The sequence below is a fragment of the Gadus chalcogrammus genome, chromosome 4 (genome assembly GCF_026213295.1).
Source record: "Gadus chalcogrammus isolate NIFS_2021 chromosome 4, NIFS_Gcha_1.0, whole genome shotgun sequence".
NCBI classification, from domain to species: Eukaryota; Metazoa; Chordata; class Actinopteri; order Gadiformes; family Gadidae; genus Gadus; species Gadus chalcogrammus.
The window spans coordinates 9,974,295-9,993,935 of NC_079415.1; the positions used below are offsets into that span (position 1 = coordinate 9,974,295).

The following is a 19,641-nucleotide window of genomic DNA, read 5'->3' on the forward strand; positions in this document are numbered from 1 at the left end:
CTGCTGCCCCGTACTGGAACTTATGCTTCTGAAGTGCAGGCCCTTCTACTTACCGAGGGAGTTTGGCATTGTTTACATCTGTGCTGTTTACATCCCTCCGGACGCTAATGCTAAACTAGCATTAGCACAGCTACATGGCTACATCAGTAAAAGACTGGCCAAACACCCAGACAGCGCCTTCATTGTAGCTGGGGATTTTAACCGTGCCAATCTAAGATCTGTGCTCCCCACATTCCATCCAAACGTGACCTGTGCAACCAGAGGCAGTGTGACACTTGACCAGGTGTACACTAATGTTGTTAAGGCTTACAAAGTACAGTCTGACTCCCACCTAGACCTGTCTGACCACCTCTCGCTGTTCCTGTACCCCTCATACCAACAAAGAATCAGAGCGACAAGACCTGCCACCAAGTCCATAACAGTGTGGAATGAGGATGCCATCCCTCAGCTACAGGACTGCTTTGACAGTACGGACTGGACACTATTTAATAGCCTGGAGGCTTCTGACGACCCAAAAATTGCACTGGAGGAATACACATCTTCAGTAATGGACTACATCAACTTCTGTGTGAACAATGTCACAAGAAGGAGGACTGTGAGAGTGTTCCCCAACCAAAAGCCATGGATGTGCAGAGAGGTGCGTACACTACTGAAGGGCAGAGATGCAGCCTACAGATCAGGTGAAACAGCAGTGTACAGCGTAGCCAGGGCAGCACTGAGAAGAGGCATAAAATCTGCAAAAGCCAAACACCGGCAACGTGTTGAGCAACTTTTCCACACTCACACCAATCCGAGACAAGTATGGGAGGGAATAAGAGCAATCTCTGACTACAAAGGGACTGCGTCACCCCCCCAGACCAGCTGTGCTACCCTGACTGAAGAGCTGAATCAGTTTTATGCACGGTTCGACAGGGACAACAATGGTCCGCTGCCTCTGCCCCTACCCTCTGACGATGCTGCACCCACTGTGACCCCCCACGAGGTCAGACTCTGCCTGAAAAACATCAACCCCAGAAAAGCGGCAGGACCAGATGGTGTGGCAGGCCGCGTACTAAAGAATTGCGGTGACCAGCTGACAGAGGTATTTACAGACATTTTCAACCGCTCTCTAGCCCTTTCACATGTCCCCCCATGTTTCAAAGCATCAACCATTATACCTGTGCCAAAAAAGACTGCAGTCAAGTGCCTGAACGACTATAGGCCAGTGGCTCTCACCCCCATACCTGCTAAATGCTTGGAAAGGCTGGTCATGAAACACATAAGAGGCATCACACCAGCTTCCTTTGATCAACACCAATTTGCCTACAAAGCGAACAGATCTACAGAGGATGCAGTAGCCCTGCTGCTTAACACTGCACTGGAGCACCTGGAGTTAAAGAACACTTACATCCGTATTCTCTTTATAGATTACAGTTCTGCATTCAATACGATCCTTCCAGGCAAACTCATCTCCAAACTTCAGGAATTAAACCTCAATGCTTCACTGTGTAACTGGGTATTGGACTTCCTGACCAATCGCACACAGAGTGTACAACTGGGGAAGCATCACTCTTCAAATCTGACCATCAGCACTGGCGCCCCACAAGGTTGCGTGCTCAGCCCACTTTTATACACCCTCTACACCCATGACTGTGCTCCCTCTTGCCCATCCAACTACATCTTCAAATTTGCAGATGATACAACAGTGCTTGGCCTCATCTCCAACAACGATGAGGCTGCCTACAGGCAAGAAGTGGGAAACCTGGCAGTCTGGTGTTCTGAGCACAACCTCAGTCTCAACATTAGGAAAACCAAAGAGATGATCATTGACTTCCGGAAGTCTTCCCAGCATAATCACCATCTCCCAATCTACATCAACGGTGAAGAGGTTGAGCGTGTCACCTCTCTAAAGTTTCTGGGTCTGACACTGACGGAGGAGTTTTCCTGGGTCAAAAACACAGCTTCCGTTTTGGGAAAGGCCCAGCAACGCCTCTTTTACCTCCGGAAGTTGAGGAAAGAACACCTTCCTCAGAGGCTGCTGTTTAACTTCTACCGCTGCGCTATAGAGAGTGTGCTTACATACTGCCTGAATGTATGGTCCTACAGCTGTACAAAGGCGGAGCAGGCAGCCATCCAGAGGCTGATTAAAACAGCGGGAAGGATCATTGGAGTAGAGCTGCCCGACATCTTGTCCATCTCCTCCTCCCGTTGCCTGCAGCGCTCTAAACGCATCCTCACAGACCCTTCTCATCCTGCCCATCATCTGTTCCTGTTACTCCCGTCAGGGAAAAGGTTCAGATCAAAAAAGGCACGCACCTCCAGGATGGCAAAGAGCTTCTATCCCTGTGCAATAAGGCTCCTCAACAGCTTGACCACCCCACTCCCCACCCCCCTTCATCTCCCCCCGCCCCCGGCCCAGCCCTCCCTGCCCCCCATGGACTGCACTCTAAGACTTGATGCACCTTAATATGGAGATGTATTGCTTTTATTATTTTTATTATTATTATTTTTATGTATGATATTTATGAATCTATTTATTAATTGTTATTTATTATTATTTAGCTGTGTAAGTCTGGTTGCCTCTACTGTCTCGTTGTCTTTGTGGCAATGACAAATAAAGTACTTTGAACTTTGACACAGGGATGCATCCATAAAGCATAGCACATATTGCTTTCTTAAAAGTACAGTAGAGCCGTGCAGTAAACAACATCCATTATTCACCAAACATCTGCTGTGTTAATGATCAATATGATTGATTTAAGTTCATTTTTCCCAGCAGCCAACTGTTGTTGCTGTGTTTGTACTATAAAGCGAGCCTTCACCCAGGCTGTAGTTATGGATACAGCTCTGGGTTCTGCCAGAGTCGCGGTTAAAAAACTCCCTGTGGCATTGGGAGGAAACCAATAAGACCGATAGCTTATGGCCCGCCGCGTTGGCCAAACAATGAATTCCAATGTGGAAAACCTATTGGACGCGAATACCGATGCTTCTCTTTTTTTTTTCATACCACATCTCTTGTGTTAAGATCTCCCCGGGGGATTTTACACAGACAGTAAAACCAAACTGTAGTGAACACCAGCTCGTGGCGCCCGTCCATGAATCCTTCCCCACCATTTACACATTATTTTCATATTGAACCAATACAACCCCTCTCTCCCCCCCCCCCCCCAGTCTCTCCCTGCCATCCCCAGACCCGCGGCCGTGTCATGTGGGTTTACCGGCTGCATGTCGGCTGGGCTAACCGCCGCTCCTCCGTATTAAATGGATGCGTTTCATCTTCAAGAGAAAACGTATAAAAAGGGGAAGAGATCGGGTTAAAGGGCCCGTAGTTTAATCACCTTTGCGGTGGATTAATAGTTCGAAGCCACTTCAAAATAGATCTGTGACATCACAAGTGGGCGTGTTCCTATCATTTCCGGTACTCTTAATTGGATCACGTAAAATTTTCACTGACATTTTCACTGGCTGAAATTTATAGGTAAACGTTTTCAATGAGATGATCCGAGTTCCATTCAGATCACCTCACCCACCTCTGCTCACTCAGCATCCTTTTGTTTCTTTGATGCCCCAGGAACGCCTGAGGCTGGGTGACTTGCCTTTCATTTCAAAGCTGGGTCTGACCGGAATACATGCTGGATTCAGTTAGATGTATCTATCCTTATTTTCTTCTCATTAAGTCCTCACTTCAACATACATGAACATCCTGTTCATGTATTGTTTTTGTTGCACACACACACACACGCACACACAATACATGACATGGATTTATGATGATGACATGATTTATATATATATATATATATAGGAGGCTGTGGGAAAGGGTTGGAGTTTGGGTTTGAGAGCAGATTTGAGTTATCCATGTCTCATGTGTTTTTCATGTCTTGTTGTGTGAGATGTTTGTGTATGTGTGTCTTTTTCAAGGACCCCCTCAAATACAAGATAGTTCATCTCAACGGGTTAAACCTTCAATGCATTACATTTGTTTAGCTATTACAGTCGGTCCAATACCTTTTCATCAAATCTTTACAGTTTTGTTGTGATCCACTGATCTATGTTGGCCAAACATCAAGTCAAATCCCCTTAGAGACAGGGTACCTGGTTGTTAACTTGTGAGAAGGACGGAGAACAACACAGAAAAAGCTATAGCTTGTGTGTATATTTGAAACACAAATGGCCATGTTTGCAAAATTCCAGTTCTCTATGTTGATATGATCAAAGAAGGCATGTGGGTTTTATTTCAAATAAAAAGTCATTTTTGAGTACGCGGCAGATCCCAGGGTATACTGGTGTCTGTCTCCACAAGACAGCTGCTTCCAATTGATAGTGGCATGGCAGAGATATAAAGAAATCCATAGTTCTAATAAACCTGTAGGTTCTGATTCATGGCCTCGTGTCCGTACATTTCTGTTCTTAGAGAGGGTCACGTTTTGGATCCAACCATTCCCAAGAGAGGAGAGGAGAGATACATAAAACTGAGCCACATATGCGAAGGACAATATCAACATGGCAACTTGAAAATGAGATGTCAACCCTTTATTTCACAAATCCAATGCAACATGTAAAACGCATGGTACCTTTCTGGTCAAACTGTATATTTCTTTAGCGATTGTAATGCAAGCGAAAAGTGCTGTAAATGTAGACTAATAAAACTTAGTTTTAGTTAGTTATTATTATAATCATAACCTGTGATCTTTCTTTAAAATTGTAGCGTTGTGCAGTACCCACCTCATTTAAGGATTCAGGAGTCTTCCAGAGTCTTTTATGCATAATAATTATACTTAGAATAAGAAGGTAGATCGCCCTAAACTCCCACCAAGTACAAACACATGTCACAGCTTCATTGACCCCAGAGGTGTGAGCTAACTAGCGAACATGCAGTCGTCACAGTAAGGCGTCAGTGCTGCTTCAGGCCGTGGCTGATGTTTTGGTGAGAGCGAAGTCACACCATGACAACCATCACATTAAAACAACTCCATGACAACCAACCATGTGCATATCCCGAAACCCGACGTGTGATGTTTGCCTTAAAGGAACATCGCCTCTTCCAACCTTGTTCTCTTCCCATGTACCTCTTCCCCCCCCCCCCCCCCCCTGTTAATACCTAGCCCTCGGTCTCGGGTCTAGACTGTCGGAACAGCTAATGGAAGGTGGCGCAGGTAAACACAGCGTATAAAAACACACAGTCGGCGTTAACACACCTGCTGCTGCGGTGTGTGTCTTTCAGGGACATTTCCTTTGCTGGCAGCGGGGGGCTGCAGGATGCAGCGGGCTGCACAGTCACTGTGGAATGCTGTGTCAACAGAGAGGGTCCCCGCAGGGCACGGGGGTTCAGGGCGCTGCCCACTTTACAAAACAGCTCTGCGGCTTTTGAAGACACGCCGGGCTACCGTAACGGCATGACCGGATTTTTTCGTTTTTTTTACGTAACGCAACGAGTTTTCACAGCTGCTTTTCGAAAAAACGATTTAGATCGTCTGCTCCATTTGCCTCTGCCCTTTTTTAAACAAAATGTCATGGGTAGTGAAACCAGAGGGGGATCGGGGTGTACCGCGACCGTGCAAAGAAAGAGGCCTTTTTGTTGACTTTTTGTGGCCCCGAGCGAGGAGACGGCTCGCGTACAACGAGTACGCGGTTTGCGAATGTCAGTAGCGCTCAGGAGAACGACGGCCTTTCAGCGTCTCAGGCCTCTCAGTCAAAGTCACTCACACAGACGTTCCTCAGGGATCCCTAGCACTAGTAGCAACGTCCTGCGGCGTGAAGTCCCTGAAAAGGCAACAAACAGACCGATCCTATTGTTTACCGATGACTCATCGCTTTTTGTGACAGTAGCCAAAGAGGAATACACATGTCGGGTGTCATTATGGGATTAGGGATGATTACTTTGAGATGGCTAACGGTAGGGCAGCGGATATGTAAACGTTACTGCGTGATGACATGTTATGACTTGTGTGGAGGAGATGTGATATCATATTTGTTTAATTCACCCAAGAGTGTTTTGGGTGAATTCTTTTTGTTTTCGTGTACTCCCTCCTTCCTGTTTGGAACCGGCGGTAAGCACTTCCCTGATGTGTTTTTTTTGCGAACGAAACCCGGATCAGCTCTGTGTTGATTTGAAATGTGTTGAATTATGATTTCTAACATGTATAGTTTAGGGGTCAACCTACGATAAATTGCAAACTTTGAAATAACAAAGGAGGAAAGCTCTCTTCCCATACAAGGCCGAATGATTTGGACTGCAGCTGCAGTCCTTCTGAACTTAAAGCCTTTAAGAAAAAAGGCCAATTGGTCCGGAAATAGCCGTGCTTTCTTTTGACAGCGGGAACTCGTTTTTTGTTCTTGATTGTGTGCTCTCCGCTCTGATTTGAGCCACGGCAGCACAGTTTGTAGCGAAGAACGCAGACGCTTTAAAGCAATTTACTGCTGACCCTAATCTGTGGAGGGCCCAGCCTCACCTTCCGCTACTCTTGTAATTGGGACCAATTTGGCCATGAGTACTTGGCCTTCATTTCCTCCGCAAAGCCCTTCACAATCAATCTTTTTTACCTCTGTGTTTCCTTCTTCTATCCAGAAATAGACTTGTGATAAATAGTACACTCCTACTGCACTCCACACATGATGCAGAACAGAGGCGTTTCCCTTCAACGCATTTTAACATGTTATGAACAACATGCATGTGTGAACACTCTAAAACGGCTGTATGTGCTCATCACCTCGAGTTCACTTAGCGACAGACCCCTACAATCCATCGGACGTCCTGCATGTGCAGAAATCCTCAAAGGCCCCCTTCACCCGATGTGGTTCTGAAAGACCTCCTGGAATGCTCTGAGCACGGGCTGTGTGTTTGTCAATGGTTATCTTCCCTTGTGGTGATTGTGCTCGGTCTGCTTGCCGCCTTTGCTGAGTGAAGTAGTTAGTTGGGGAGGGATGGGGAGAGGGACTGGGGTGAGGTTGGTGAGAGTTGCAGGGTTTGTGGTACTAATGCCTCCCTACCACAACACACTGTGTCTGCTCTGGGTCACAACAACAAGCCTCTCACGATTTGACGATATTTATAGACTGCAGGGAATGCCGTGAATTCTTCTTCTCACATCTATTTGTTTTCTAACCCCCCGAGGAGGAACACTGTTAGTTTGCTGTGACACCAGAGAGAGAGACAGAGAAAGTTAGAGAGAGAGCGAGAGAGAGAGAGAGAGAGAGAGAGAGAGAGAGAGAGAGAGTTATTGCGACACCGCCCATGCAAGTCCAAAGTTCTTACTATCTCTGGCGGAAGGTCAATGCTTATTGTTTGCTCTGCCTGCCTTGTTAAGATAAGAGCGTGAGTGTGTCTGACTAAATATAGGCCACTGCGGTATGGTGCATTGTCTTCCATTTGTCCCTACAAGGAATGGACTTTAGAGGTCTTAATCTGTTTGTCTCTCTCCTTCTCTCTCTCTATCTCTGTCTCTCTTTCCATCTCTCTCTCTGTGTCTCTGTCTATCTCCCTCTGCTGCAATAACAGACATACATGGTAAAGGGCAGGACAGAGGTGTGGGAGGAGATTGCTGGAGCACTTTCATTCAGCCGTATGACAAGATGATGTCGATGTCAGCGAGTGTCCTCGGAGCCGAGGCCACCTCTAGCAGATGTCAAAGCTCAGGGAGAATGGCTGGCTGGCTGGGGGAAACACTTGGTGATAGAAGGGATATATGAGAGTTTGTCGTTTGCCTCGTGTTTGCAGCATGTGGCTGTGTGTGCTAGTCTAGCAGAAGTGGAGTGGTCTGCACACATATTAACCTTCGCTGTGTTTTGACTTCCTCCCTTTGAATTCTGATCTCACTGATAAGGGCAAAAAATGGAAACGCAACTTGTCTCATGACACGCACAGACACAGATTCACACAAACACACACACACACACACGCACGCACACACACACACACACACACACAGACACAGACACAGACACACACACACAGACGCACACACACACACACACACACACACACACACACACACACACACACACACACACACACACACACACACACACACACACACACACACACACACACACACACACACACACACACTCACACACATTCCCCTCTGCGTTGTCTCTGTTTTTTCACTTCTCAAAAGTAACACAATACTAAACTTTGCCTCCGGACACTCTGTTCCTTCAGCTCTTCATAAAAGTGTTGGATTTATTGTGGTGTTGTCGCTTTTTTCCTACCCATACCACAGTTACCTAACTTCCTCTTATGAATGGGCTTTCAGGAAGTGGACAAAGGGGGACGATCTTGTGCGTCTGTGAACCCCCCCCCCCCCCCTAGTCTTTATATCCTCCACCCACACCACCAGCCTCACCCCCACCTTCACCCCCACTCCCTGATTCAACCGTGTGAATAGCAGTGTACCGGGCATTAATACAAAGCCTGGGTCTCTGAATGAGTCATGTGCCCTCGGTGGCTGACGGGAACGGCACAAAAGACAGACACACACACTAATACAAAGTGTTACTAGTGGGTATTGCACGTTGATGTTGAATATGAGGTGACGCAGACCCACTGTTATTTGGTTACACTAAATTCCTAAGAACTGTTGGTTTGTGGTGATGTCATCTTCTGTTTTCTCCCCTAAGCCTTGTAGTACAGCTTTTGGCACAAAGGAGTGCACATTTCAGCTCATACGCAACCCACCCATTTTGTAAAATCATATTGATTTTAATGCAGTGAAGCTCTAAGGGCACGAATGTACAGGGATGTATTTCTTCACGTCTGTCCTGACACAGGCTTTGGTTTTGGGCTTTAGATTAAAATAGATCTGTCAAAAATCGATGACAAAACATCATATTGATGTGGCAGTTGAAACATCACTTTATTTTCTTCATTATATTTAGGTGTTTATTCAATACTTCTATCGAAAAATCCACATTCCTCTCTTAAAATACAATTTACTACTTAATATGTCCAGTACATGACGATTCAGACATGTGTTGATCTAAAATATTTCCTTATTTCACATTGTTCTGAAAAGGTGTGTATATATATATATATATATATATATATATATATATATATATATATGTCTATATATATATATGTATATATGTATATATATATATATGTATATATGTATATATATATATATGTATATATATATATATATATATATATATATATATATATATATATGTATATAACAAACTTAACAGGAGAAGCTGTTAGGTCATGGTTAGGTAATGTGTTTGTTTTGGCGGTGAGTAGTGAGTGGGTGTGTGTTCATTGAATTACGTGTTGTGTGATCAAGTTGTGTAATCACAAACTCCACCCAGTGAGGAGACATTCCCTCCTCAAGTCAACTCTCGCTGTTGGCATATCCTTTGAGCCGAAACTCATTGCGTCAAGTCATTGCCATTTAATTGTTCCTTTTGTGTTTGAAAATATAAGTAATCAAGTGTCATAAAGTAATAGATATCTTTTTCGAAACACACCCGACAAACTACGTTTTCTCTTAACTAATTAATTCTCTCTGTATTGCCGAAGGGTTTGGAGTTATAACGATTGTTCGAAATTCAAATGTGTTTCACAACTATTTCGTCATTCGAGTTGCAACACTGAAACTATTTGAGCAACCTACCTTTGAGCAACTTTTGTGTCCTATATAAAATGTATCATGTACAGTTCAAAACTGTGGCTTGCTTTCCCCTCGGTTGCCTGACGTGAAACCGTTGGCATCAAGTGACCCATATGGCTCAATAAACACGAATAAACATGCGATTAAGCCCAGATTGAATCATAATACCAAATTCCAACTTAATTCATCCATGCTACTATTTGCATGAGAAACATGCACGATGGAAATCTGTGGTTGCGTGTTCAGTCTCCTTAAGCTACCTTAAGGAGGAGTGAACCAGACCATGGTGTAAACATCATGAGGCCTCAACTCGGTGTGTGTGTGTGTGTGTGTGTGTGTGTGTGTGTGTGTGTGTGTGTGTGTGTGTGTGTGTGTGTGTGTGTGTGTGTGTGTGTGTGTGTGTGTGTGTGTGTGTGTGTTGTGTATTTCCAGCTGACGGATGGCGGCAAGGCTGCCAGGGCCAACCTCAGTGTCGGAGACCTGGTCACGTCCATCGATGGCATCTCCACGGACGGCATGAACCACCTGGAGGCCCAGAACAAGATCAAATCCTGCTCAGGAAACCTGTCCCTCACCATGCAGAGGTAACCCGACCACTTTGGAACAACTGTGGGCCCTCCGGGGCTGGAATGTTTATTTTGGCGGTTTACTGTTTGCTCATTCAGCAGACACTTGTATCCAGCTCAAGAGTGAATTCAGATGCAGGTCATTAAGGAGCGAGTAGGGGTTAGCCTGTTGTTGACGGACACTGGAAACGAGCCCGGTAGCACTTTGATGGGAGTTGGAACGCCTTACTACGTTACATTATTCTCCCGCATAAACTCCATTCAAAACGTCATACTGTTAACTACACATCTCCGACATCCCATGACAACTGGGATAATTGTACCAGTAGCCTTGGATGAAAGTATCTGTTGAATCCCATCATTCATGCTCAATGTTGAATGTACTGAAGCCAAGAATCCATATGCAGAATTCCTTCGGTTTCCTCTCAGAGTGCACATGTGCTACGGAGAAGCAGTGTGTTATTAAGAACGGCAGTATAGAGTGTATAGTCGACCGCTGAGGTTTTGTATTTTTCTTACGATTGCTCCAAAAAGTTTGGCTTTTTGCGCTGAATGGCCCCTCTTACGCAATGCTGGGCGAGAGGTCATTTCCTGGTTGGAAAGACATGGATTGAAGAGCCAAACTGGAGTGGTTTATGACTGTGGTACGAGACAATGACCGGTTTCCGTTGTGGAGGGAACTTCTTTATGGGAAAGGTTTGTCAATGGTGGTTTGGACCATCCACCGCAATATAGAGCCTACACAATACATATTAAACATATACAAATGACTCTATAATACATTCAGATTTTACATTTATTTTTCCGAAGAAAGCAGACCCTTTTATGCAAAGTGACTCCCAATAAGCGCATTGATTTAATCAATAGAAAAGTGATCCGTCAACATACGGCTTTTGACTGTGTGCAGCCAATCCAACTTGAATCGAGTGATTGAATTATCTGCACAGATGCAGGGAGCTTGAGGAACATTACTTCCCACAAAATCAAAACGATCTTTGCTAATGTAATTCATAACAGTTATTCCTTGTTAAAACTGAGAACTGCCTCCTCCGTACGCAGTAAAACGCTGTCTTTACATTCCCTTGCCTAACTTGATGCACCCCTCACTGCTTTACTGATGGGGAAATAAGGCCTGAAATAGCCCTTTTTCACAGCTGTGTGCAATATAGCGTAATGAATGATGCATCAGTCATGATAGACATAATGCACATTAGCTGTACAGCTAATTGCTAAATAGTTTCCCATGCTAGAAGCGATCCGTTCTATATTGGCACAGCGAACGCTGATATTCAATTCTGAAAACGCAGTGGGGCGAATCGAACCGGCACAACCAAAGACTGAAGCGAGGAAAGATAAGCTTACTCAAGCAGTTTCAAATGAGCTAACGTGGGCATGCAAATACAGCAGTCATTCCCTACAAACACTGTTGGGCTTTCATATATAAATAAAAAATATCTGTCAACGAATGTTACTGCTTCTGTTGGCTAGATCGTCCCAATATTTTTTCACGTCCATGTCAGCAACAGGTCTGAGATGTCTTGTTATGAAATGTAGTGAATGCATCTCCTCTATTTATAACCCAATGTCCTGATATGGCTTTAAGTATAACCGTATAATTACATTATAATTATCTAATAAAGCTTCATGTGTTTACGTGAATTGCCACTTTAGATGAAATTCAATACGTCAGAAGTATAAAACCGACTTCATCACATTAATTGTTCTAATAATATTATCTAGGGCGAGAATAACGAGCTGAATAAAAAGAGCATCAGCCAAGCTTCTCTCATCCTACCCACTCGCAGAAGTATGATTTATGAGCTGGATGATTACTGATACTCCGTCTTTGAGGCCTCATAACATTCCAAGGGGGCCTTGAGAATGAATAATGTTCTCTTAACTCTGCGACGGTGATGTCACACAGTCGTGGTTCACATTCTCCCCGCCAGAAACTCGGATCAGCTCCCCAGATATGGAGCGGAATTAAAAAGTGGGTGGGGGGGAGGGCAGCAGCAATGTTCCTAAGACATTGTACGACCTTGTTTTGTTTGGTTTTAAAGCCTTTGACCTCTGGCCCTGGTGTACCACGATCCATGATATAACGATATTATTGAGTTACAGTGAAATAACAGTCAAATTATCTAGTCATTGTCGTTATAGTTGAGTAGGGTGGAGACGTTTGTGCATTCTATGTTGAACTTGTATAATTCAGTCAACTCCATCTGATAAGGTGTGTTTTTGTAAAGTTATATGAACCATTCGCTGAGTGAGAGATGATTCCAATGTTGTGTTTGTGTGTACGGGTGGACTTCTGATAGTATCTATTTTAATTTGATACAATTTGTCAGTGTCTGTTTGAGTCAATTCAATTGTTTTTTTAAGTGGAACAGGCTGACTGGTTTTGTTTAAGATGTTGTCCTTATTGAAGGGTTTTGGTTAAGGGTTTCGTAACCCTGGGGTCGCCTGCTATGCATATGCAGTCACAGCATATTGCTGACTTAAATGCTACAGACATTTGATCAGGAATGCTTGATTTACAAAAGTAATCCAAAAGGTATGAAAGTTCCCCAGTATACAAACCGGTTTGTAGGCAAAAGATTCCTCCTGCTAACTAGCAGACATTGATGGTACCGGCAGTTGTTGATAGGATTAAAACAGTGCCTGGGGATCGGGGAGGCAGACGCTCACACATCTATGCCAAAAGTAGGGGCCGTGTGAAACTTCAGACGTACAAATGGGCCAAGAAACGTTGAGGTTCGCTGGGTTCAGGGGTGGCTTGAGCTCCTGCCCTTGACGTGGAATCCTTAGCTAAAATCCATGCACAAGTTGTCTGCAGTGTTTCAGTGTATACTCCAGCATGACCATAGAATCACCGGTCACTATGTTCTATATGCCCTAGTATAACATCCCGGCCGTCGCAGCTCGGCCAGACTTTGCTGTTCAGTGTCAGACGGCTCCATAATTAGCAAGCCTAGTAATTTGTTTAAAATTATGATTTTATTTTTTTTTAAATCGCATCAATCAATAATTTCACGGCACGCTCTGCAACCACCGGCAGAATAACTGAATTGTTTTTTTTCTTTGTGGAACTTTTTTCTTGGGAAAGAACAGAAATAAAAGCGCTCCCCTGAAAAGCGCCCGGAGAGGTTTTTCAGGATGATTGCGGCCCGTTGCCTCAGGAAGGAATGATAATGGGTGTTTATTTATTGTCATTGAAATATGCAACTCGGCGTAATCGAACACGCCTCCCGAGCAAACGGTGGTTGAGGACACCTGGTTCCAAAACCTCAAAGATAAAACAGACAGAGACGGTGAACGCTCTGACACACTATGAGAAGAACAGCAGTGGGAGTGGGTGTGTGTGGTTGTGTGTGTGTGTGTGTGTGTGTGTGTGTGTGTGTGTGTGTGTGTGTGTGTGTGTGTGTGTGTGTGTGTGTGTGTGTGTGTGTGTGTGTGTGTGTTGTGTGTTGTGTGTGGGTGCCAGGGAATGTGTCTGCGTTTTAATGATATGCTGACCTTTGACCTGTCTACTGTGTGTGGCTGCGTCGGCGCCCGCGTGTGTATGTGGGTGTGTATATGTGTGACCCTCGCCCTGTCCAGTCGCACCGCTCTCATAAAGAGCTAGAGTAAACAGTGCCGAGGGGAAAGTGTGAACGACGAGCACTGGTTCATGCGGAGATGTTAAAAGTTCAAACTTCTCCTTTCATTCTGTCAGTCTGCCTTCATTCACACATTACCCACCACACAAATTAAGTTAAGTGAAGCCAGTGTTTCAGCTCAAATTCGAACCCCATGACATTTAAAAAAAATGCATTTTGGGCTGAGAAAGAGGAAAAAGGGAGGAGGTGTTGGCATCTTAGCCCTTCTAATGATGTTGTGCGTGAAACAGTGTTATACTACGAGTGTGGAGGATTAACCCTTCCTCTGACACAACCTTAGACATCAACCGCTCTCCGGATTCTGTCAGTTGCGGGCTCTTCATACACGTAAACTTTGACAATTTTGAAAACGCGAACGGAACGTAGACGACGATTCGAAAAGGACGAAGCGGGGCCGGCAGACGGTTTCAGATTGAGCTACGATTTATTCCGATGAGGAGAGACCACGGTCTGTTTCCATACGGTCGCCTGCTGCTCACCGCCATACACAAACAAGGCCGGCTGAGTGATTGACATGAAGGCCATCTGCGGCCCATACCTGTCCAGAAGCAGCCCCAGACACAGGCCTGCCTGCCTGTGGTGTGCACGGGCTAACGTTACAGGCAGGCCGTGGTGGAACAGTAGGCCAGATGCCATGCAGAGGGAGAATCCTGTGGCGCCGTCCTGCTCGTGTTCGTCCAGGCATCAGCTATGATCTCAAACATATCGATATGCTTGTTTTTTAACCAGCACCATCTAAAGGAACGCAGAGACTTTGAGTTGGGTTGTGTAATGGGCCAGCGATGTTTGAATGTTCTAGCTTAAAGAAATACATTTGAAATATATATACGGTGTCAATGCTATAAGTTAACATTCCCACATGCTAGGAATTTTGTTATTGCGTATTTGTCTGATTAATGAGTCGTCTGTAAAGTTACTGCAGTAGTACATGTAGTCGTAAAATATGTGAGTTTGTGCGATCACGTTGGAATGTCATGTGACAGATCTATACCGCTGTGTATGCAAAAATGAGTAAGTGGCCTGAAATAGACCTACTGTAAATCCCATCTACAAGAACGCATACCTAGTGCCTCAGGCTGTAAACGGCATCACGGGACCGAGGTAGCCAAGATAAATAACAACAGGCTCTGGGACATGTTAACTCGACTTGCTTCTATAAATAGCCCTGTCATCTCCTCCATAATGACCACCGTTTTCTCTTATTTAAGTCTAACTGCCACATGCTTTCACGTCAGTCTTTCTTTTTCTCTCTGCTATCCTTGGTTCTCTGTGTCTCTGTGGGAGCGTGCAGTATTCTCCAGGTGCTGAATCTGTCAACATGTTTAAATGGTCATCAAGGTGGCGTGTGCGCGTAGGTTTAAGCGGATTAGCAGGAAGGGAAATATCAAGGAAACGGCATCGCATTCCTCTGACAGAAGCCATTAGTTCTAGTGCAGGACGTTGGAAGCAGGCCGGGCTATAAAGTGCTTTTCCAAACGCTTTCTTGCGCCGCGTCTTTGTTCTGTGTTGTTCAGGCAAATCAGGCGGCAGTATCCACCCTTCACAATGAGCAAGGCACTTTAAGGGATTAAATACAGTTCAAGAAAAAGTCGACACAGACACAAACACATTCATCCAACAAGCTTCCTTTGACAGAGTCCTTGGGTTTCAGCAAGTGGTTAGAGGGCTTCAGTCATCTGATAAGGTTTGTTTTTGCTAAGTTATTATAACATAACCCTAACCCTAATCAGTCACTGAGTGAGTGATGATTCAAATGTTGTGTGTGTGTGTGTGTGTGTATGTGTGTATTTCTGACAGCGTCCATTTCAGTGTGTTTGTGTTTGTGTGTATGCATGCATGTCTGTATGGATGTGTGTCCGTGTGTCTATGCATGCGTTTGTGTGTGTGTGTCTATCCATGTATGTATGTGTGTGTGTGTCTGTATGTGTTTGTGTGTTTCTATGCATGTGTGTGTGTCAATGCATGTGTGTGTGTGTATGCACGTGTGTGTGTATGCACGTGTGTGTGTGTGTGTGTGTGTGCACGTGTGTGTGTGTGTGTGTGTGTGTGTGTGTGTCTACGTGTGTTAATGCGATGAGGGAGCTGAGCCGTCGGCCGGTGGTCCGGACCCCGGCCCCCTCAGATAGCATGTGCCAGAGTGTTTCTCTTGGCTCCCACAGACGAGAGGGGGACAGGATGGGAGTGAGTCGCCCAGCCCACGGGCCCGTCTTCCTGGGGTCTAAGGCCTCACTCTGCGGAGACGTTTCACACATCCTTCACTGTGTGTGTGTGTGTGTGTGTGTGTGTGTGTGTGTGTGTGCGTCTGTGTCTGTGTGTGCTTGTGTGTGTGTAGTTCAAAACGTCTGTTTCCTCGACGGTTGAGTACCAGACATGGCTTTTATTGTGCCACACAAGAACACGCACGCACGCACTCACTCTCACACACACACACACACACACACACACACACACACACACACACACACACACACACACACACACACACACACACACACACACACACACACAAACAGGCGTTGATCCCAGGGCTGAAGGATTTGAGCGCTACCCCGTTGACTTGTGAGGACATGCTTGTTAGAGCGGAGGGGGGAAATGGCGGGGCGCTCTAATCTGCTTTAATGACGCGCGGAGAACCCTCCCCTGATTACATCACAAGACGACCCAGATGTGTGTTTTCGGTGCCAAATAAATCGACCCTGTGTGTGTGTGTGTGTGTGTGTGTGTGTGCGTGTAGCTGTGTAAGTGTGTGTATGTGTGCGTTGCGTTTTGACAGAAAGGACGATAATTGGCTGGGGAACTATGTGAAGTGTCTGAAAGCTACACACGCATTACAAAAACAGCACCATATTTAGATATTGTATTTGTCGCATGTTGGCTACACATTTAGAAGTTGCCATAATCCCATCACAAACCTTCTACGTTTCTAAGCACCGCTCCGAAATATTCTCGCGAGTGAATTATTGCTTCTTCTTTTTTTTTTCGACACGAGCCACAGTTGGGCCCTCTGAAGTCCTGGCACGGGTTTAAAACGTGATGGATCGGAATGAGGGATGAAATATGGAACTACAAACTCTGTGTTGCATCCAGCTTGTACCGCATCCAGAGAGGCCGTGATTTGTAGTGCTCGCAAGCCGTAGTTACACTCCACTTAGTGTCAGAGCGCTGGCACGGCCTTCGTGAGCCGGCTGTAGTGTACCACGCAAGGCCTCGACGTTCACGGTGACAGCGTGCGGTGAGGAGATGTACGTCAACACATTAAGAAGGATCGAATAAACAACCCTGTTTCCCTCTCCGTCTCTCTCTCTCTCTGTCTCGCTGTCTTTCCCTATCTTTTATCCTGATCTAAATCCCCTCTTCCTTTGAGGGAGATGTCTGTCTGCTGCTCTCTCTCTCACTCTCTGTGTCTCCCTCTTTCGTTTAAGTCTCTTAATCTCTTTTCAGTCTTTTTCGATTTCCCTCCTTTTCCACTTGACGTCTCTTTCTTAACCTCTCGCTGACGCGTACACACGCACCTGCGCACACATGCACTGAAACGCACACACCCCTACACACATTAACACACACCGGGGCCGTGTATAACAGCAGGGTGGCAGCAGGGCAGTCCGGACAGGAGGGAGCGAGGGAGGAAGAGAGAGAGAGAGGGAGAGACGGGCAGATGTTCACAGGACCACCCTGACTAGTGTTTGTTCAGTTAGCACGTTGGGAACAGACGGGCAGATGGAGAGACGGAGCGACAGAGAGGGAGAGAGAGAGAGACACCACCCTCGGGGGACGGGCGGGGATCATTCATTATGGAAAAGCGCAGTTTGATGTTTTTCAATTTTCATGTAGCATAATATTTCCACATCATAGCTCCGTTCCAAAAACGTAACGTGTCGCAATGTGAAATCAGTAAGAGATGCAAGCGTGGGCACAGATGACGTCAGCAATTCTGGCTCAAAATCTAAAGCGGGGTAGGGCCCGATGCTATTAGTCATTTCTAAACTTGCCCCGACAACAAGGGGAAGTGTGTCCATTAGCATCACGCTCTTCCTAATATTGCAGAGAGAGAGGGAGAGCGAGAGGGAGAGAGAGAGAGACAGGGAGAGGACTGTATGAGCATGGCCTCTGTCCCAGGAGCGACCTCGCTGAGCCACAGTGTTGTCTTTAGGAGGGATGAAACTCTCCTTTGTGTGGACAAGTTCCAGGGCCGGACCGGACCCAGTTGTTCGTTTAGGGCCTGTGTCTCCAGCCGGAAGCGCTGGTGCTGTTTGAATGGCGCAGTATTAAAGCTAAGCTGCCGGCCTTATGTGCTATATCGGGAGAACAACGGTTCATTTTCTGTACAAGAGATGGATCTGTGAATAGGAAGAGGGGAAGAAAGAGGCACAGCAGTGTATCGAAGTCAAAACATTTTCCGAAAAAAGGAGGTTCACATTAAAAGTGATTCTGCATTTTTCGATATCGTATTTCCATGAACAAAAGTTTTTGTTTTAAAATCACTCTTGTGTTTCCCCCCAACAGAACAACACAAACTCATTATTTGTGCCAAAAGAGGAATGCTAGGATGGAAAATGCATTTTCTCCAAGAACATTGGATAAATGTTCCACAACATCTCTGAAATATAAATGGACATCATGGGCTTTTGGGCTGGCCACTGTCCAGAAGTGCATACAAGGAGTTTAACATTCAGATAACATTATACGACTATTATGGGATCGAACCGTTGCAAGCAGCTGCATCAATCATTGTCAGGACATTGCATAACTTTTTTCATAATGTGAAAAATGCCTACACGCCTACACACGCACTCCAGAAGTGGAGACCTTTTTTTAATAGATAGTTATATGTCCACTGTGGCTACCATCATTAATCTTTAAAACGTGTGTCAAAATATAGAACGATATAGACGTAGAAAAACACATCGGCATCTTTAACGTTAACATTCGATCCAAGAACAATTTAAGAGCCCCTAAAACAATTATTTATCTATATAATTGCGAATAAATGTGTGTTTTTGAAATGCCACGATAAAATAGCTAACAAGAAAGTGAGTGTTTTATTGAGTGTGGCGTACGCAGTCTAGTTTGCGTGGAACTCATCCATCATGATGTTTGACAGTCAGAGCCGGAGCATTGTTTTTTCAAGGCCTTGGATTCAAGGTCAACTCTTCAGGGGCCAACTTCAAGTAGCGCAATAAGAGCTCTTGTCAGTTTTCTCTTTTTTTTTTACACTACCTCACAAGTCTTTTTGGCAGAGACCTCCCCCATGATTTTTTTTAACTGTTACAACCAGTGATTGCCAGCACTGATCCTATAATTTATTCAAGAGGTAGGACTTTACAGACGATTTCAGAACCGACGTAACACTATAGACAGTGTTATAGTGTTGAAAGCGAGAGTTATGGTTGAAAGGCAGCGTGATACGGGTTATTGGGACAGCGTTGAAGGATAGCTTAAGTGGGAGGAACGTATGCTGAGTGTCTGGTTGACAGTTTCAACTCCACGAATGCTATTTTCGCTGGAAGGTAGGATTTATAAATGTGAAAAAGGCACCAGTGGCAAACCTGGAAAAAACGAAACAACCTCAATGACCCAAAGAGGATACAGCATGCCAAGAGTTAACGTTTAACGTTGCAAACATGAAGAATTGGGTGAAGCATTTGCTTAGAAACACAGTGTTCTCTGGTAATCATAGTACTTTGAGGGATGAAGCGGGACCCAGATAAAGGGGTGGTTATCAATTGAGTTGGTCCAAGTGGCGGAAATTATATATAAGTGTCACAGCTCCGTCCCAGCTACGGAGAAGGACTTTGGGTGGCAGTTAAACAACTTCTTGCAAAG

The 19,641-nt window shown here is 45.2% G+C and overlaps 1 protein-coding gene across 3 annotated transcripts in view; it reads left to right on the plus strand.

Moving 5' to 3' along the window:
• pdlim5b (PDZ and LIM domain 5b) overlaps positions 1-19,641 on the plus strand; it is a 46,983-nt gene that overhangs the window by 10,684 nt on the left and 16,658 nt on the right. For all 3 annotated transcript variants that reach the window (XM_056589452.1, XM_056589451.1, XM_056589450.1), the window contains exon 3: positions 10,026-10,177. In XM_056589452.1, the coding sequence (XP_056445427.1) occupies positions 10,026-10,177 (152 nt within the window). The remainder of the gene's footprint in view (positions 1-10,025; positions 10,178-19,641) is intronic.